We start from the raw sequence: 22,111 nt of genomic DNA, 5'->3' as shown, positions 1-22,111 counted from the left end.
ATCATTCTTAAGTAGGCGTCCAACTAACTATCCTTCCCCTTCCTCAGCATTCGCAAGGACGCGGCCAGGCAGATCTCGACTATTGGAGAGTACATTGCTTCCATCTAAGAGATAGTGATTAGTCCCAAATCAATATTTGTGGTAACGGATGAAAGTGATGCTACAATAGTCTTGACTGTTTTATGTGATACTTCGGCCTTTCTGTGCGGTTAGTTCTTCAAAATATACAGCACTCATTTTTGATCGAAGTTAAAACGCAAAGTTGAAAATCACGTCCGAACCATAATCGCCAATCCGATCGATAAATGTGACAATATTAAGCCTCGATTGTTGATGTCGCGCGTTTAAAAGGTGTTGGCTTTTATGCTGTTAAGTGCTTCATTTGAAACAATTAAATGTTATTGGGGAAGGTGTGTATGTTGAGGTTGGCTCCTAGACTCAGTGAATGAAGTTGTTTTTTGCATAGTTTCTGAATTGTTTCATCGCATGTCTACTTTGTGTCACAATTTCATTATTCACAAACAGAAACAAAACGTTCCCCACCCCTTACTAGTCAAGAAGATTTGATCCCCTGATTAGCGTAATCAAAACCATATTTCATAAACGAAGCGAGTGGAAAATCGTTTCCCTGAGTTCGTCTCCCCCGTTGCGTTGTTCTGAACCGGAAGATTATAATTTGCATAAGCGCCAGGTGCCAAACGGTAGTCTGCATTAGAGGGGCGCGAAAAAAAAATCTTCCGCTTCGAAACAAAAATCCTCGAGCCATGAAAAAATTTCACCATGCAGTCTGGTGAAGTTTCATCTTCCGATGGGGCGACGACGTCGTCGGAGTACAAGGCTGCATTCCTTAGTCTGGCCCTCGTCATACAGGCAGAAAAGCGCCACGCGAATGCCATTCTTTCGAAGACCGGCGACGTCGTCGTTTCAGTGCAATACTTGATGGGAAGAAGGCACCCGGCCAAGACCAATGTATGGCCAGTGTTGCCAGTCGATGCTTTACCTGCCCTATATTTAACTGATATTCATGACTTCTCAAGTTTACGGGTCGATAAAAATATATGATCAGCAGACCGTTCCTTGCAATAACACCGCTGAAGCTCAAATGAAGTCTGGCATCATTGCCGCAATGGCACTCCCAAAGGATATGCTTCGCCACATCCAAACAAAAGGAAGCACCCTTTAGCGAGGCGAAGGTGTTGGAGGTTATTCTTACTCACCGTCGTGTGCCAAGGCTAGGACCTCCGTTAGAACGAACGAAGTGCCGAAGCAGTGTGAAAGCAGCACCCCGTAGACGTTTGTATAAGCTAATAATATCGCACCTTCTTCGCGTTTTTTATTCAGATGTTCTTCCGGGTTACGGTGCAGGTGTATGTTCGTTCATTGTTCTTCGGTCTTTTCGATGGAGTGAGCGCCTTTCTTCAGCAACAAAAACAGCGACAGCAGAAGCAGTAGAAAGCAGCAGTGAAATAACGTGTAATTTTTGTTTTCATAATTTATAAACCGTTTATCCCTGGCATATCGCTGTATCGTTTTTGTGCCCGTTCGGGTGCGACTGGGGCGAGTTGGAAGGAAAGGGAACCATTTTCCCGGCCGTTGGAGCTTAATGGATCGTGCATTACGACTACGGGGGAAGGCAAAACCAGACCGAACCAGAGTATATGGTGTCTTCATTATCATCGATGTCGATGATCAGAGGCAATCCTTCGATGACCATCAGCGCGTATCGGTGCAAATGGCGAAAAGGTTCAACGAGTAGATTAAATGATTTGGAAATAAGAATCTGACTTTATATAATAAGCATCAATAAGGAATAATTGACAAACTGATTTATGAAATAACTTTGCTACGGAGAATTAGACGGACTTGTAGGTCTACTGACCACCGCTTCTGCGACGTAAACAAAAATATGCACGTTCCACGACAACAAGATGCCAGATGGTATTATTCATAATCATTTTTATTTGGTTGAGAAGATATATTTACTCATCCAAATTTCTTCCAAACACTTAAAACAATATCTTTTCCACCTTTTGAAATCGAGATAATTATAAATAACATCATTACGTCAACGTATTTGACAGTTTTCCTAGTAATGATGAAGGATTATTTTCATAATAAAATAAGACTTATGGCCTTTTGGCAGTACTGTACAGCTAGAAGTTCTTGGGCCGAGGTGATTTTTGTTCGGTTTGAGGATACATTTTAAATGTATTCCAATATGTTTATATAAAATCTAGTGATACGAACAATTACAAAAGATTGAAGTGCGTGAGTTTAGCATTATTGTGTGGTGATAAACAGCCTGAAGCAATGGTTGTATCGAGCACTGTGACGATTTTCAGGTAAGTGTTTATTTGATGATACCGTTTTGTAAAAGTGGAAAGAATCACTCCGGCTCAGTGGTGTTGCAACGAAGAGCAAAAGTTTGAAATCTACATTTTTATTTTCTATAATTGGATCGATTAGGAGTGAAATAAATGGTTGAAAAATATTGAGTATTGTAAGAGATAAATAGGAGACTTTTTGAAAATCATCAATCATAAACCTACGGCTACTAAACAGTATAAATCATTAGCTTTCTGTGCAGTGAGCCGGGAATAGGGTCCATAGGCCCAAGTAGTGATTTACCCTATTATCAAAAATTTTGGCTGCGCCGCTGAACATAATCGTTAAGTTGTTTTCAAAACTTTAGGTTATAAAATATTCCTATTAACGCTTACTACATAACCTCATACTTAGTCGACAAATTCGTATGTTGTTTTCTTCTATATGAATGCGGAAACGATCATGTGGATGCTGGTCATGGGACGGCAGCTAGTCCGGGAGAACAAAAGATATTTTAGTTACAAGATAAAGATTGTCGCTTCGGTTCCCTTTGTTCTGCTGTCCGAAACATGTGTGGTACCTAACTGTCAAATCGCATGTATTTTGCCTTCATTGACAACTAGATCCCGTATCCTCGCCAGCAAAATATGTTCCGGACAGCGACGACAGCGACAATCTTTATCTGGTTACTAAAATATCTTTTGGGAGAACGCGAAGTGAAAAAAATCTACCTCGCGTAGCAGCAATTTGTTTAACCAGTGTGCAATCGATCGTGTTGATGCTGATCACGCCAACTAGTGTGGGAGAACGTAAAGTGATAAAACTAATGTCTGCATCGAACAGCACAAAATTATTTAGTACAGGATCGATCGTGTTGTATAAGATTATTAAACGAAACACACTGATCTTTTTTTAACTGGTTTATTCAATAGGCCCAGGCGCGTTATAGAAAAACTTCACGGAGCCGATATTTCATTCTTATTTTACTTAGTAAAACATAAAAAAAATCATTTATTTTTCACTTTTGCGAGGGCTATTCCTTGGGAAATGATGCTCCGATGATCCAGATTTAGCTAATTGTGCCCGATGCTGGCTCGCCACAAACTTTCGAGTTTGTTCCTCCATCGTTGAATTCGTTCACCAACTGGGTAGCATTCGGAATACCGCATGTATGATAATTTGTTTTGTTATCGATTATCGCATGTTGCTATTCCGGTGTCTGCTTTTCCAGGTCCAGCTCAAGCTCCTCCTCGAATATTTCTCCTTCCACGCATTCAATAATTTCATCAACTATTGGATCCGGCTTCTGATGTTGGTCTAGGTTTCTAACTATTCCTTCATATGATTTCTGCTGACTCCGATTCAATCTTTTTGGACAGGAATTTTTCTGGTGTCCTTCCGATTGACACACAAAGCACTTGTTTTTAGTCCATCATAGAAAACCTTTCCTTTCCTGTTGTATGCCTCAATCGATGACGGAATATCATCTTCAAGGTCAATATATACACCTCTGACGCCTATGTATACGTGATCGAGACCCAAGCCTGCAGGGAACTTTTCACGCACGATTCGATCCACTTTTCCATATTTTCCAAAGACCGAGGACAGTTCTTTGTCAGTGATTTTCGGATGGAGATCAAACACCCGGACATAGTGTACATTTTGCCCTGCAACCGTCATACACACTTCAATCGATTTTCCGTCACCGTATACGAAATTTTTGGTTGGCAAGTTTTTGACTATTGACTCCGTCATTGCCTCCTTCGTTTTGTACTTTATACAAGGTGGTGATGGCGTACATTGTAGTTTGTTTTTGCCGTGCTGTGTTAATTAGTATTAATTTCGTGTGAAATTGGTGAAGTGCCGCGGGAAAAGTTGTTTTAACGTGTGCCCATAAGTGGATAATATCAGGATAAGTAGGAGATAAATCATCTCCATAGCTTGTTACTGTTTAATTTGTGTTTTATTTCTCGCCACAGCGGCAATAAACGAAAGCCGAACAGGCTAATTCGTGGGCCAGCTGTGGTTGATTTTTTTTTATTGTTTTTCGATCGTCTCTCTGTGTGTATTTGCATGCAGCGCGTCCACTGCTGTGTAAAGGCATAAGCAATGGAGTGCTACAAATGCAAAGTGGGGATAGCGATCAACGCGAGGTCGAGCGTTTGCAGAATAAAGTAATGCGTTTGATTTTAAGATGCAATAGATTCACTTCCTCCTCCTTTTTGTTGGACGCTTTGCAATGGTTATCAGTGAAGCAGAGAATTGTTTATTTGACTATGGTGTTCATTTTAAAATAATAAATAGATTGCTGCCACGATATTTGTGTAATCGAATTAAAAGAGGAAGTGACATTCATGGATATAATACTAGAAACGCGGAAGAAATAAGAACACCTTTTTTTGCATGGTGCTTCACAAAATTCATTGTTTTATAAAGGAATAAATGTTTTCAATTCGATGCCTGCACATCAAGCGAGCAAATACACTATCACAGTTCAAGAGACTTTGCATTTCACACGTGAAAGCTGTTTTTAAACAGCTATTTATTTAAGTTTTTATTATTGACTAATTGTGTATCTTGACGAAGTTTGTGATAACGGATATTTTGTTTGGACGAATGTAAATGATTTGTTATTTTGGCGCTTATAGACTATATTGTTCGCCTCGATGATGATGATGGTATTTTTATTTGTTGATGTGTTTTAACTTTTATTCTTTATGTGTAGCCTACGAAAGTTTGAGACCCGCCCGCGTAATACAGGTATAAATGACTTTTTGTATTTATCACTACAATTTGAAATATTTGAAACTGTTTGAAAGATACTACAGAAAAGTAGGGAGCTCTCAGATAGAACGCGATTTTCTCGAAACTTTTGGTATCTACGGAGAGGTAACACAAGTTTTGAATGTTGTCGAGCTTTGTACAGTAAATTGATTGGTACTAGCGAGAATGGTTTGAGTACGCGCTTCCTGACGAAACTTTTGGCATCATGCGAGAGGTATCACAAGTTTTGTATTTGTATCGGACTCGCTGTATCACTGATGATGCTTGCGAACATCTGCAGTAGAACTCAACGGTTCTTTTACTTATTTATATGTTTTGCTGGAAAGCGATGATAATTTGTATTGTTGTTTATATCTGTGAAAATAATCGGATCGTTTATTGTTTTGCAAAATCTGATTAAATTGATCACAATTAAATATCTTAAAGATAAATCGTCTAGCTCAAACCTTTGTAGGGGTATGTGGCGGGACCATCATCACCATCATCATCATCATCATCACAAATACTTCGGATTTCCGTCATTTTATACACTGTTTCGACGTATGCAACATCAACATCCAATTGTTTGACAAAATTTGCAATTTCGCTCCACGACGGGTGCGGAGAATTGGCAGGAAAGCAAAATTGCACGGTATTGATGATTTCCATCATATCGTGCCGTTGCTGTTTGGATATCTTTGCAAACAAATCCAGACGACCAAGCGCGCGAACCGAGAACAATGCAAGTGCACTAACAATGGGTCGTATGAATAAAAAGTAGTAAGTTCAACTTTACTACATTTTCAGTAGTCACTTGTGGAACATTCTTCTTCTTCTTCTTATTGGCATTACATCCCCACACTGGGACAGAGCCGCCTCGCAGCGTAGTGTTCATTAAGCACTTCCACAGTTATTAACTGCGAGGTTTCTAAGCCAGGTTACCATTTTTGCATTCGTATATCATGAGGCTAGCACGATGATACTTTTATGCCCAGTGAAGTCTAGACAATTTCAATCCGAAAATTGCCTAGCCCGGCACCGGGAATCGAACCCAGCCACCCTCAACATGTTCTTGCTTTGTAGCCGCGCGTCTTACCGCACTACTAAGGAGGGCCAACATGTTCGTATGAATAAAAGAGACTTTACTACACTACACATTTCGAACATACTACAAACAACTGATTCGGTATGAATAAAACAAGAGTTTACTACTGATTTCTTGTAGTCTGCTCAAGACGTTGCTACTCATGTTCCAAATGCATTTTATTCATCAGAATCGAAGCGAATCGGCTTTGTTCTTGAAAATAGAAGTCCAATTTAGGGAAAACAAACAAAACAGACATGTCTTTTGTTGAGCCGCAAAAAAATGATGAAATCATCATCGTCATCATGGGGTCTATTTTGTTTTGACGTTTCTCCGTGTAGTAAATGGTAGTAAACTGTAGTAAAGGCTAAGTTCGAATGTAGCATTTGCCATAAGTTCGAAAATGTTTTTATTCATATCAAACATGTAGTTTTCTCTGTGGACTTTATTTTTGAGTAGATACTACAAGCGATACTACAAGTTTTGCTACTTTTTATTCATACGACCCAATAACTCCAAAACGTCCGAGCGAATATAATTCTGCAGAGCTATCTGCAATCGCGTGCGTCGAACACGACAGATAGAGAACAACTGACACACATTGATCTTGCGTTGGATTGATTGAAACACAGTTTTCGTCTTCTTGTTTTCAAAATAACTTCGTAATACATATTTTGTTGCTCACTAAGGGGTTTCACAAGAATTACCTTCTCAACTAACCAACGATACCTTTCCCGTAGCGCTCACGGAGATGCAGAGCATTCCTTGGTCTTTTATAACAATGAGTGTTAAACTAATTAAAAGGATTAGGAGATCCTAAATTGACTATAAGCACGTGACCAGCATCATTATTGGTCATGAATTGGAAATACCGAAGCAAGTACACAATAAGAATAACTTTTTTGTATCCCAAGAATATTATTTAATTGGTGAGCTGAGCATATTTGCTGTTTCTCGGAAAATCATGATTAGCAACTACGATGTGTACAGTTAATCCATAACCATATTTTGGAGTTGGTTTGTTGGTGGCCGGGGGTTGCCATTGAGCCTATTTGGATCAAGTAAAATGTAGCTTTGGACCACTGAACCCAGTTAGGACAAATTAAATCAAAAATAACTGTATGGTGTGATGATTGGTTGGTGGTCGAATTCTCCAACGGATCTACTTGGATCATCGAAAATTTAACTCAGGACTGTGTCTGTAGATAGTTTGAAGTCACTTCCTGTACATATTTGTGTTGATAAAATTGAACTATGCAGTGGAATTGCCGTCCACCTCAGGACCAATATACATTTGATTATAATAAGAAGAAATTAAAAAAAACTCAAACCGAGAAATTTATCTGAACTATAAATTACACAGAAACCCATACCACTACTTCCGGATATAAGAACAAAAGGCACTTCTAAATTTTGTCAATCGGTTTATTATGAATGTAACCTTTTAAAGATGTCCACTTAAAAAAGCTGAATAAATTCAAACCAATGAATTTGAGTGTGAATTGTCCTTTTTTAGTTAATTAAGTTATTTATTTATCTCATATATTGTATAGTGTCCTACAGGGTTACCCAATAATCGGACCACAATACAATAAAGTTTTAAAGCTTAGCAAAGCTGCTAGTTTCGGATAATCCTTTTGAATTGCGAAAGCTCCATAAAAATGTCCACTTCGTTGTAGCCCTCGTTGTAAGACTGGCATAAACGAGAAAGAGGTGCAGCTTTTCCCAGGTTTGTCCTAGATCAAGGATGTAGAATAGATGCAACTGACGTAGACCATGCGTGGGAAATCAAAACTGGAGGTCACTAGTAATGCTGCAGTGAATAGATCCATGTACAAGTCGATGACGCGTAGACACATCAAGGATGCGCCGAGTTAATGATGTGATCTGCATGCGACTTATTCTTCTCTGATATAGTTCAAAAGGGTAATATAATTTTCTATACAAAAACGCTTAAATGTATGCTGCACTGCTTCAATAACTTCTACATTTCGCGAATAGTCACTGCTATCAAACATTATGGCTCTGGAAATCCCTCGGTGGCCCTAATATGTAATAGCTAAAATTTTAAATAATCCGATTCACACAATGTTGATAATCAAAATCCATGATTGTCAAATAACTTGTTGAATATTATATTTTTGTTTTTTTTTCAACTGACCTCTTGTAACCGGTTTTGGAACTCCTTTAGAAATCGGATTAGCAGTCAAAACTAATCTATATAACATGTTGATGTGGAAAAAAGGCAATATTTTTGGCTTGCTCTAGATTATTCCACATATCTCTTCCTTGTCATAAGACATATCTCTACCATTGTACCAACCCTAAACAAAATAAATTTGTTATTTGCTTATAGCGTAAACCATGATTTCGGCGCCCCCTAAAGACTGGCGCCCTTGGCGGAGGCCAACCTGGCCAACCGCACGCTACGGCGCTGTATGTAAGGAAAATTGCAGATTTGTGGGCATTTCTAGATCTTCGCATGGAATTTGCAAAAATAAAATTCAGAACGGGTTGAAAGATCAATAAAATTACATAAGATTGCTTTCAGCTTATACTGACCATAACAGCTGTTTTCATATGTCAAGAACACACAGACAATAGCTCAGTTTGTCGAGCTGATTGTATATAAGACTATGGGTCTGTTAAATTCAATCGGAAATACATATCTTCGTACATTTTAGAAAGGTGCACAGGATTCTTCTAGTGAGCAAATGTATGCTATATATAGACGAAGAATAAGAAGGAATACATTTTGGCTGATACGCTCTTTCAAATGCAGGTCTAGTGTTACCAATTCTCTATCTGCGTATACGCCTGGCAGATGTGGATACATAATTGAGTATCCCACTAAATAAAAAAATAAATGTGGCGATTTATCACAGATTTCCTTTTCTGTTATTGTGACTCTTTTGGTCCCAAAACAGTTATTCGACTTCGGAACAGTGAAATCAGAATTGCGTACATAATGTAAAAACAATTTAATAAAATTCCGCGGAAAAAAAATTAAAATTTCGTTTCGTTTCGAAAAATTTCGAATTAAATGAACCTTGATTTCGTATCGTTTCGAAATATCGTAAGAAATCTTTATTTCGTTTCGTTTCGATCCGAATCAACATAGACATTTTAAATTTCGTTTCGTTTCGTTTCGTTAGGAAAAAGTGTGTTATCGCATACCCTTAAATATAAATGGAATATATCTTATTAACGCATAATTTTGACGTAAACTACGTCTAATGGGAAGGCTATTATACAGGGTGTAAAATGAAAATTTCAAAATTGGGGCCGTCGTGAAATCATGTAAAACTTTGAACGTAAATATCGTCTTTATCTTTCGATGGAATTTTGAGATTTATATATCAATCGATTCGAAAATTCTCCAAACCCGGTTATTGTACGCTCTCTAAGAACAGACATTGACAATGTTCTTCCAACTTTAGCAGCACAATCCAGATCAATTTGGTTGTAGCAACTCAAATGTGACTAAATTTGGTTGTAAAGAGGTTAGAGTAACTTTTGAGCAACATGTGTGCTGCTCGAAAAAGTATCATCCCTTCACAGTTGGAAATCGACTTCCCAGTTACGGAAGCAATAGGTACGAGATACATAGTCAAAGTACGAAACCAAGCGCATTCCAACACATTGTTCGATATGCAATGTTTGTTTGATGGTATGCCAGTTTTAATGACTGCAATTTTCAAATGCTTGCTAACTTCCAAAGTGTCGGTTCAGAACACTGTTTGCTCTGCTGGGTGCAACTTTTCTTGCTAACAGCATGAAGGATTCCGTTGGTAGCTGGGATGCTAGTGCTATGGACTATGGACAATGCGAAGCATTGCTCTCTTGGTTTACGGCAGCCAAAGTGAATAGTGCGATCAAGATTTCCCTCCGAAAAGTTAATCTGTTAATAGTTTTGTTGGCCAAGCCTGCACTCCTTCCGGATCTGGTTTATTTGGACTGAATTGGAAGCGTTCTGTCTCCGTTGGACAAGTCCACGTAACGCGCCATTCAACGGCCATTCCGGCGAATCACGTCATCAGTCGGCCGAACCCTCCATCGGCAATTCAAAGATTTCCGTCATCCTTCGACCAATTTTGGACATCCTTCAGCCCTCTAATCGGCCACGCCATCCGTCGGCCGAACCATTCATCGGCAAACCTGCGAATTTTGCATCGCTCCATCCGTCGGCCATCCCGACGAGTAACGCCATCCGTCGGCCGAACTATCCGTCGGCAATCCAGCGAGTTCCACCATCCGTCTTGGGCATCCGACAACAAATCGAGGACAACGTCATCCGTCAGCCATTCCGGGGGCCGAACCAGCTAGCCAAGCCAAGCCAATCCTGCGACTATCGTCATCCGCCAGCACGTGCTGCCCTACCATCAGTCGACCGAACCGTCAATCCAAGCCACCCATCGGCTAATCCATCGAGCCGACCCCCACATCGCCATCGGCGATTCGTGCACGCCCTCGAGCAGCAAGCTGGCTTTGTAGGCTGCCTGGCATTGTCACCCCCATACTTACCGTAAGTAAACTGTTCATAACCTTACCTCCAAGCTTCCGATTTTTAGCAAGTCCGAAAACCTCCCCATTACCTCCATCGACCCTGTGACTCGAGGAATAAAAAAGGCCTTGCGTCCCCACGACTACCGTTGGCTATAGACCAATAGTCTGGGGTTTAGGACGGTTCCTCTTGTATGATCTGTCGACGGTTCCCTGAGGGCAAGAGGCCGTACCAGAAACGGTATCACATCCTACACCCAACTTATAGTAGATGTATTGTTGGATGTCTGAAAGTTATGGAAATAACCAGGAGGAGCTGCAGGCTGAACTGGAAACGATCGATAAAGTGAAAGTTAACACCTCAACGTTGGTTTTGATCGTGAATAGTTGTTTTATGACCTCAGTTCATTTATTTCGGTGCGCTGAGAGTGCCAACGCTGATCCTTTTTCCGTTCCGGTGCTGTGTTATGGTTGCCTCGAATCTGGTCACTCCAGAATCAGCTGCCAGAATCCTTCCCGGTTCCCGTAAGGTTCTTCTCCAGATCACAGATCTTCTATTGCAAACAAGAGCATCAACCAACCAGCCGAAACTGCTCTATGTACAAAATGGAGAACGAGATTGTGAAGATCAAGGTGGAACAATGGCTAACGTATCCCGAAGCCAAGAAATGCTACGACAGTCAATTCAACTCGAAATCATACGCAAATGTCAGCAAGAAGTGGGATGAAATAAATCAGAAACCGCCATGCCAACCTGAAATAAGAATTATCCGCTCTCCGTAATCAATAAAACAATGAATGCAAGAAGTGTCAATGAAGCATGCGAGCGAAAGAAGTATCTCCAGAAACGACATCTGGATCAGATTTTCGCCCTCCATCCCTGTAAAAGGTGCTAGTCGCGAGCACCGAGTACAATGAGCTCAAGATACGTTAACACCAACGGAGTGTGGATACGTGAACACCAGCTCTCCATTCACTTCTCGGCTCTCACTTATCACTTCTCGTTTCTCACATTTCACATATCACATCTTTATCTCATTTCTCAATTCTCACTGTTCACTTCTCGCCTCTCACTTCTCACTTCTAGCTCCTCACTTCTTACTTCCCACTTCTCGCTTCTCACTTCCCACTTCACACTCCCCACTTCTATCTTCTCACTTCACCCTACTTGCCTCCACTTCTCACATCTTACTACTTTTCATTTCTTGCTCTTCACTTCTCACATATCAACTCTCACAACTCAGTTCTCTCCATTTCTTTCTGGCTTCTTACATCTCACTTCTCGCATCTTACATCTCACTTCTCGTATTGAATTTCTCATTTCTCATTTGTCGCTTCCAACCCACTTCTCGGCTCTCACTTATCACTTCTCGTTTCTCACTTCTCACATCTTACATCTCACTTCTCGTATCGAATTTCTCACTTCTAAATCTCACTTCTCATTTATAGCTTCTCATTTCTCGGCTCTTACTTTTCACTTCTCGTTTCTCACTTCTCATTTTCAAACCTCACATATTATCTCATTTCTCACTTCTCACTATTCGCCTCTCACTTCTGACTTCCCATTGACATTTTTTACTTTTCACTTCTTGCTTCCTACTTCTCACTTTTGGCTTCTTACTTACTTTTATGGGTCCTGTACAACTCCGGTGGTGCAAAGGGCCGACATGAAAGATCTCCATCCTGAGTGATGTCCACCTATCGCTTTAACCTGTTGCCAAGTTAGATTTTAGTCGACTTCTTTCATTTCTTTATTGAGGTCTCGCCACCATGAGCCGCTGGGTCTGCATCTGCTGCGATGTCCCACTGGGTTCCAGTCTAATGCTTGTTTACAGTTTTTTTTAGACCTGTGCGCCGATTGAAATTTTACCGGCGGCGGCGTGATAGATCATTTTTAGCCAGCAGCGGTGGCGTGGCGGCGTCACGCCGTTAGTGATCGGCGGCGGCGTGGATCGGCGTGAACCAGTTTCACGTGAACCGGAGTTTCTTCAAAAGTTCTTCAACGAATTCCTCAGGAAGCTACTCCACAAGTTCGTTAGGAAGTCCATCAAGAGTTTCTTCAAAAGTTCTTCAACGAATTTCTCAGGAAGCTACTCCACAAGTTCGTTAGTAAGTTCATCAAGAAAGTCCTCTGGACATTCCTCCAGACATTCCTCCGAAAGTACCTCTGGAAAGTTCCTCCAGGAATTCCTCCGGAAGTTCCTCCAGGAATTCCTCCGGAAGTTCCTCCAGGGATTCCTCCGGAAGTTCCTCCAGGAATTCCTCCGTAAGTTCCTCCAGGAATTCCTCCGGAAGTTCATCCAGGAATTCCTCCGGAAGTTCCTCCAGGAATTCCTCCGGAAGTTCCTCCAGGAATTCCTCCGGAAGTTCCTCCAGGAATTCCTCCGGAAGTTCCTCCAGGAATTCCTCCGGAAGTTCCTCCAGGAATTCCTCCGGAAGTTCCTCCAGGAATTCCTCCGGAAGTTCCTCCAGGAATTCCTCCGGAAGTTCCTCCAGGAATTCCTCCGAAAGTTCCTCCAGGAATTCCTCCGGAAGTTCCTCCAGGAATTCCTCCGGAAGTTCCTCCAGGAATTCCTCCGAAAGTTCCTCCAGGAATTCCTCCGAAAGTTCCTCCAGGAATTCCTCCGGAAGTTCCTCCAGGAATTCCTCTGGAAGTTCCTCCAGGAATTCCTCTGGAAGTTCCTCCAGGAATTTCTCCGGAAGTTCCTCCAGGAATTCCTCCGGAAGTTCCTCCGGAAGTTCCTCCAGGAATTCCTCCAGAAGTTCCTCCGGAAGTTCCTCCAGGAATTCCTCCAGAAGTTCCTCCAAGAATTCCTCCGGAAATTCCTCCAGGATTTCCTCCGGAAGTTCCTCCAGGAATTCCTCCGGAAGTTCCTCCAGGAATTCCTCCGGAAGTTCCTCCAGGAATTCCTCCGGAAGTTCCTCCAGGAATTCCTCCGGAAGTTCCTCCAGGAATTCCTCCGGAGTTCCTCCAGGAATTCCTCCGGAAGTTCCTCCAGGAATTCCTCCGGAAGTTCCTCCAGGAATTCCTCCGGAAGTTCCTCCAGGAATTCCTCCGGAAGTTCCTCCAGGAATTCCTCCGGAAGTTCCTCCAGGAATTCCTCCGGAAGTTCCTCCAGGAATTCCTCCGGAAGTTCCTCCAGGAATTCCTCCGTTAGTTCCTCCAGGAATTCCTCCGGAAGTTCCTCCAGGAATTCCTCCGGAAGTTCCTCCAGGAATTCCTCTGAAAGTTCCTCCAAAAATTCCTCTGAAAGTTCCCCCAGGAATTCCTCCGGAAGTTCCTCCAGGAATTCCTCCAGAAGTTCCTCCAGGAATCCTTCCGGGAGCTTCCTTCCGGAAATTCCTCTGAGGGTATTTTCTCCGGGAATTCCTCCGAAAGTTTCTCCAAAAGTTCTTCACGAGATTCCTAAAAATAATCCATCGAAATTAATCCAGCGATTCCTCAGAAAGTTTCTTCAAGAAATTCTTTCCAAGTTCCTCCACGAATTATTCGGGAAACTTCTTCCGGAATTCCTCGGAAGTTTTCTTCCCGGAACTCCAAACAAATTCCATCCAAATTCCTAAGGAAGCTTCGTCAAGAGTTTCTCGAATCCATGACCATCCGCTTGTAAGGCGAACGTGTAGCCAACTACGCTACGGGACCCCCCGTTTTTTTCAGTTTAGTATTTTAAAAAATAGGTGATACAGCTCTTTAACATTTTCATCGGTAATATTTTTTACAGTTGGTCGGAACAAATATCAATTTATCCTTCTGTCCCACTGACGATAATGAAGGGGTTGGGAAATAAAAAATAAATTAACAAATTGATAAAATCGAAAAATCAGTTTCCTTAAAGATTACAGGGTGTTCAATAAGTTCGAATACACTTTCAAAAAATGTTTAAAAATTGTAATTAAATTATTTATTTTCCCGGTTACATTTCATTGAAAGTATAGTTTACAAGGAACGTTTGTAACATTTCTTCTGGAATGACCTTTATTTTGTACTTCTTCACGAGCTTCAAACGTTTCTGGCATTTCGTTCCAGATTTTGAGAATTACGTCTTGAACTGGTCCAAGTTACTGACCTTGTATTCGTACAGCTTTAACATAATAAAAGACCATCGTCCTATTGGAGCATGTAGGACTGATCTCCGTCTTATGGGCCACTGGGGGAATCAATCTTCCCTAAAATCTCAGTTTCGTAGTACACCGCAATGATTTTGACCTACAAAAAATGCGGTTTACAATGCCCCAATCCATTTTCACCGCGCGTAATAAACAAACAATAAGTGACAGAATGTCAACACCACACACATCCGTTAGCGTATATATACCGCTAACGCTGACACCAATACTTGTACAGAATATGTACATTGGGCTTACAAACACAATGATCAAACATTTGTATTCGAACTTATTGAACACCCTGTATTTTTCGAAAGTTTAAAATTTTATTACTTTTCCGGTAAAATTTTGAATTCCTCCCTCAAATAAATAAATTTGACCACGAAACTTAGAGGGGAGTGGTGACAGAAGAATATATTAAAATTTGTTCCCGCCATCTGTGAATTAATGAAAAATTACCGAAACTCAGTAATCTTTTTTTACAGTTTCATATTAACTTGCGAAATATTAACGAAACTTCCGTAAAATTTCAGATCGCTGATCTTTTCAATAAATGAATGACCGAATTTCGAGTCCCTGTTTAAGTGTGTATATTTGACATATCCCGACAATTCTCACAGAAGCTCTTACATAAATTCCTTCCAAAAGTATGGGACAAATATGCGACCATGGGCAGTATACTCCAGAAAAAATTGTGTGGTGTATAATTAACTTTATGCTATACCCGTCCTATCCCTCATGCTATGAACGGCAACAACGCCATTTCAGCAGTTGGTAATACTGACACAATGTTGGCAACTCTGTGTACCGGAGTTGGCATCATCAACTAACGGTTGCTTCCTCTCAAGCCAGCCCGAGTCATTACAGCAGTGAACGTTGATCAGAGTCAGCTCTTCGAGTCATTGAGTGAACCATTCCAAGTGATTTCCCAGTATACGACCAAATACTGGCTTCCATCCGAATCTTACAAAAATCCTCCAGGAACTGCTCCGATATATTCCTCCAGCTGGAGTTCACGACAGAATTTTCTGGGATTATTCAAAAGAGTTCCTAGAAGAATTCTTGGAACGAGTCCTACATGATTTCTTCAAGAAGTTCCTGAAGAAATTCGAAAGGGAGCTTCTGGTTAAAATCCCTAAAGAAATTATAGAATAAATTCATCATTTCACAATGGATTTCCTCGAAGGATTCTCGAAAGAAAATGTGGAAGAATTGTTGATGAAATTTCAGCAGAAATTCCAAAAGGGTTTCCTGGTTTGAATCACAGTATACATTTTTAGATGAAATCTTGAAATAATTTCGAGTGGATTTTCCGATGGGCAGAAGATATAATTAAAGGAATTACTAAAATAGTTTCTGAATAAACTCTAAGAGATATTCAAGAAGATGAAGAATTTTGCACAATTTTCTACGCTGTTCATGTAGAAAAATATAATTATTATCCTATTTGAACTATGACCACTGGTGCTGCGTTTCAAAGTATTACAAAAATAATCTGCAAATAACGATTCTTCCTAATTTAAACATCTGCAAACCACCAGAGATGCAGCTACACAAATAGTGCCAGAGTTTCGCGATTTAATGACCATCTTCATTCTTCCTCCTGGTCATTCTCTTGACTTGCAGCACTTTACCTGCGCCCAGCCAAGAATGTACGTGTGTAAATGTGTCCCTTAATAGTAGTAATTATAGGAAGTCCGGAACCACGGGAAGCGAGAGACCACTTGCTGCAGCAGCCCTTGTGCATTATGCAGAATCCGGTAATGAGTTTAATTGTGCGGATAATTGTCTGCTGGTGCAGCTTCTTTTTCGCTTAGCAGAGTGAAAGAAATAGCTAAGAAGAAAATGGGAAATAAGGGTGGTAATTAAGTGCAGACCTTTGACCAGTTCTATACGAGCGTTGAGGGGGGACTCGCTAATGGTCGATAGCGGAAGCCGGTTGTACCGAACGGTTGTTGAGAAATTGACTTCCTTTTTCAAGGCGCTTTTCATTCTTCCCACTGAGACACTCCAATTCTTTCGCTTCAGGGCAATATTTACACACTGCAAATAAATCATACGGAAGCTCAGCAGTTCCAACAAATAGCACTTTGTCGGGCACAATGCTGGGGCGAGGTGCAGCTATGATTTCCTGCTGATTCATTCCTGGTGGATCGAGAAAAGTGCAATTTCGGTTACGGTTCAATTGGCTGGGTAAACTTTACGGTATGCCACGGGATAGTGTTCTGTGAGGGCATCGGGCACCGTCTTTCAGAGAATCAGCAAAAATATATCACAGTTTAATCGAATAATGCTTCTTCTGAAGTTGGATCGTTTCTCAAGAAAAGAAATGTTTTATTTATGACTGCAATTGTAGATTATGATTGTTATAAATAGGAAAAGAATTCGATTGCATTTTAAAAATAACAAAGGAAGGGTTTCTTTTGATCTTCAACGGCTGTTCACCTCTCCCACCACAAACTTATTAAATTTCTAGCATAAATCCTGAAATACATTCCACGATGGTTGATCACACCTACATCCGGAAATTCCTAACCGCTCCTAACTTAACACAGAAAAATTCTTCAAATCCTTTGCACTCCAGCAATGCTTCGTTGGTGAGAAGGAAAGTCACATGACACCCAACATTATGGGGTTGGTTCGACAGCCATTTACTCAGTCGACGCTTTTTTCATCTTTCGATCGCTAGCAGAGGACAATGTGGTAAATGAGAATCGATTTTCTATCGGCAATCAGCCTACAGGAAATTCTGCCGAAAAAAATGTTTTTTATGAAGCAATTCCAGAAGTAGTAATTCCGATGTCATACATTCAAAGTAATGCCTCATCTAAATGATGCAGATACATTTATTTTTTAATTGTGTCCCCCTCTTCGGACATCGGTTATGTTTATAAATGTATGAAAGTTTCAAGAACAAAAGTGAAGAATAATCTGATTTATTTTCAAATTGGAAAAATTACAATTCAAAGCACTGAATAATCAAAACATGTTTGTTGATGGAACAGCCTGTTCTAAGCAGTAGATGATGAGCACCATAAAGGACAAAATTCCTTTTCTGGAATGCAACATAGAACGAGACACCGACGAATAAGGAACACACCTCACCTTCCTGCTAGTTGCTGCAGCATTAGGTGAAAACGTTAAGTGAATGTGACTGAGGCGAAGGCGTCACACGAAGGTTATAATTTGTTCTTGGCTAATGGGACCGTCGTAAAACCGTCACACCCATTTAATGGCGGACTTCGATCGGCGTGTCTTGGCCTTTTCGCCATTGACTGCGACAGCGAAAATTAAAGTTGATGGAGGTATTTGATGGCTGCAAGAATCTGATAATTAAGTTTCAAACGAAAGTAGGTCAATCAATGCATTTGAGGAATATGTGAAGACATAACCCCAAAGCAATTAAGTTTAACAAGAGATTTTTACATGACTCGAAATAGAATTTGCGATTGTTTATTGGAAATCATCCACAATCTTGTTAACAATCGAATGCACTTTCAGACAAAAAATGATTCTTGTCTATTCCATCAAAATTCAATAGAGAAACAGTCAAACGACTGTCCATGGTAAAATTTTGGCTGATCTATAATTTTCCAAGTTGACTCAAATTTCTAGAAGTCCGCTGAATTCCCAGAATTTTTTCCTTGACATTTGGAAGAATTTCTCATTAAAACCTAAAAAAAATTGATTCGGATTTCGAACAATTCCTTGTGAAAACTCTACAAAAATCCTATTTCTTACCGAAGGTCATTTGGCTATAGAAGCCTTTTGACCGAAATTGTCGTCTGCTGAAGGATATCTGCTCAACATGAACTTTGCTGATCTCTCTTCTGGCCAAAGATCTAAATGTTCAGCCCACTGTAATCTGCCGTATTTTATCAGCCTACCGATGACTGCATTTTTGTACACTTGGTACAACTCGTGATTCATGCGTCTGAATGTCCATGCCGGAAAGTATTAAGCGCAGTGTTTTCCGCTTGAACACTCCGAGAATTTGATAGTCTTTCAACGTCGATGTTCTTTGGCCGTATAGGACGACTGGACGAATCAACGACTTGTACAGAGCTGATTTGTCCGTGTCTGTAAGCTGCGAGACTTCAGCTGGCTACGCAAACCGAAAATTGCCTGCCTGGAGTACATCAAACAGTGGAATACTCCCAGCCAAAGGATTGAGAACCGCTGATGTATCAAAACGCTCATTTTTATTTCTTTATACGCATTCAATGAAGTTATCAAAAAACATTGTTAAAAAGTTCACTCACCTGGAATGTGCAGCAAATGCAGCAACGTCAGCACAGTCGCGTAGCTCACCAATCCCATCGCGGCGTTCTCTCAATCAATTAATTAGCTATGATCCCTTGTATAACTTTATCTACTATAATGCACTCTATTTCCTTTTTTTATGTTTGTTTGTGTTTGTCCTCAGCCGGTGTCTATTTTTTCGCGCTTTTTCACACTTATCCAATTTCCTGCTGTGTTCAGTCCGTACACCATTCACCGCGCTCCACTACACGGCACTTTATGAATATCCCGCCAATTGGGTCCACCGAAACAAAAAAAGAACAACACACTCCGTCCAAACAGGGCGTCCAACCTTCATAAACCACGTATCGTCACCGTGCGCCGCTGACTGTTGTCGGCAGTGAGTCGAGTTAATTTGATTAAATTGACTATCGTCGTCGCCGTAGCTGCCGATGGAGCTTTTGCTGCTGTTGTCGCACCTGATGATGATGATGATAACGGTAGGGAGGATGCCACATGGTGCCGAAAGGCATCGTGGTCCAAAACATGCCACAGGCAGTTTGGTCAGCAATGCTTCTGCTGCTGTTGCTGTTGCTGTTTCCACCAATCCCACCGTAGTAGTTCTCGAAAGCTCAGCGTAGTCATCGGAGTGGTCTTCGTTGTAGGTTTCGCCATCCGTTGTTCACTTTGGGTTGTCGGATTCGTGTATGAGACTTTGTCCGTTGGAGGCAGGAATGGCTAATTCCACACTACTAATATGTGTTTGCGTTTTGGTGGGAGGGAGGAGCATTCCCAGCAGGATGTTGTTCCGGAAGAGCAGACCTATTTTTTGTGGGAGTAGAAATACGAGAGAAGTAAAAACGGATCATGAAGGAGTTGAATTTGAAATTGAGAATGTTAGGCAGAAGAATGGATTTTAAAATTAGAAAGTCATCAAAAAATATGTTTTGTGGGCTGTACATCTCTCAGGTATGTGAAATACATAATATGCCCAAAGCGCGTTCACTAGCCTCTCCAAGACTTTGGGGACACAAGAGGTCAGTGAAATAGACAGGTACTTTAGGATTTCTCGGGAGAGAATGTTGTTCTTGGGAATGGGTACAACAAGGCTTTTCTGCCATTCGTCCGGAAAGATTAGATCAGATCGATTCCTGAAACTGGATTTTGTCGGAAACTTTTTGATCATGGGAAACCTTATCCCATTGAGATCAGGTGATTTCCAGTTATTCCTTGAGAGGGCGAAACACAGATCAGGGGCGGAAAACGAAGAATAAAAATTGGCGTTTTATGAATCCGGGGGGACTTGTGAGTTGTAGAGATTTACACTATCAAACAGTGTCATCACAGATAGGGTAGAGATCCGATCGAAAGCGATCGTTAACTAGAATTTTAGACCATAACCACATAACATAAGTGGATCTTCGAACAAAATCCAATCCAAAAGTTGACCCCCTTTTGATGAGCCAAAACTGTTATAATTTGGAACGGGAACATCTTTCTGTCATTTTCAATTGTAAACAAATACCATATGATCAGAAAATTTTAACACTTTTTCCAAGACTACAAAGAGCAAGATCTGTAGCCGAAGTATAATGATATTTATTTTTCTATTATAAATTTGTAAGGTACCCCGGGGCAAGTGAAAATACGGGGTAAGTGGGTACTATGGCTGCCGATAAATAGGTGAACATTTTTAATGGTAACAATGTTCTAGGAAGATGAAGCAGAATTATCAACGATGTCGCCTGACACAAAAAAAAATTGGAATCAAAACCATTTGCGGCACCATACTAATGATATTGTTTAATCATGACTTTAAACTACTGGCAAAATCTATTACTTTTATTTTAATTCAATGGATTTCCAACAAAATAGTCGTTTCTGAATACATCATTGATGTGGAAAGTGAATATTTTGAGCCATTAAATAATTGTGTTACATCAAAAACGATTTAAAAGTTTTGATTGAAGCCAAAATCTGCAATTTTCATTTTCCCTTGACTTTTAACATACATGGGGCAAGTGGGACATATTTGAACAACATTTTACGACAGAGCCATTTTACCTGTTTTTAGATTCTTGTCTAGTGAAAAATAACTTGGAAACTCATATATCATATGGATCTGAATCAAATGCAGTTGATATCGTTGGTTTAGTTGTTAAGAAGTAGTGTACAGTTGATTTACCAAATGTGAATTTTACTTTCTGAAAATTATCTCCCTAATGGAAAAGAGCAATGGTTATAACTATGCAAAATTTTCCGTTTACAGTGCAAACAATCTATTTATTCTACAATAGATCAACAGGTTTTGTCTTGTGTTTTGTTATTTTTAAACTTCGTATCAGATTAACCGATCTTCAGATAAATAAAGTGCTTAAGACATAAGTTGGCCATTTCGTTCTATTACAAATTTACAACACCGCCTGAATAAAAACGTTACTTTTGAAGTTTTAGTTTATGTAATAATTTGTGTTAAACAGAGAAACATTCATTCGAAAAGTGAACAAAGATTTGCTTATCTCATGAATCTTACACATTTGGTAAGAAAGTAAGCTAATGTAAAGCCAGACAACAGACAATTAAACAGTAAACCGGATGTTGTCTTGTTTTTATATCTGCTAAAATTTTAATCCATTTCATTTGCCAAAAACAAAAGTCGGACAATCAATAAACCCCCATTCATGATCTGAAATACTACGACTCGGAAATTACATGAACATTATATCTACATTCTTCAAATTAGTTTCGTTCGACAGTGTAGAGCAGAATAGGTCCCACTTGCCCCGTTTGAAGGTGTAAGTGGGTCCTGTAGGTAAATTTAGTGATGTCACTACCCATACTTTTGTAACTGAATAAATGGCTTACGACATGTCTGCACTTCAACAACGGAAGCATATAATGATGTATCCATGGTTAATGTCCTGAAATACCCTGTTTTCTAAGTATGCGTTAGCGATTTTGCTGAACTAGCGTTGTTTAGGTCCCACTTGCCCCAGGGTACCTTACATTTTTTTTAAATGACGGATTGCATCCAAAAGAAGGTCTCTCCTATGCTGTTACTAACCAAATTGTATCTGATGAACTCTA

The 22,111-nt window shown here is 40.3% G+C and overlaps 1 protein-coding gene across 1 annotated transcript in view; it reads right to left on the bottom strand.

The window, feature by feature from the left end:
- The window catches only part of LOC134211603 (carbonic anhydrase-related protein 10), a 227,017-nt gene that overhangs the window by 124,496 nt on the left and 80,410 nt on the right, over nt 1-22,111 (bottom strand). Inside the window, exon 2 of the mRNA XM_062688638.1 lies at nt 19,045-19,846. Coding sequence (XP_062544622.1) covers nt 19,045-19,102 — 58 coding nt within the window. The 5' untranslated portion in view covers nt 19,103-19,846. The remainder of the gene's footprint in view (nt 1-19,044; nt 19,847-22,111) is intronic.

Source organism: Armigeres subalbatus, chromosome 1, assembly GCF_024139115.2.
Source record: "Armigeres subalbatus isolate Guangzhou_Male chromosome 1, GZ_Asu_2, whole genome shotgun sequence".
NCBI classification, from domain to species: Eukaryota; Metazoa; Arthropoda; class Insecta; order Diptera; family Culicidae; genus Armigeres; species Armigeres subalbatus.
This window is presented reverse-complemented; position numbering and strand designations above follow the sequence as displayed.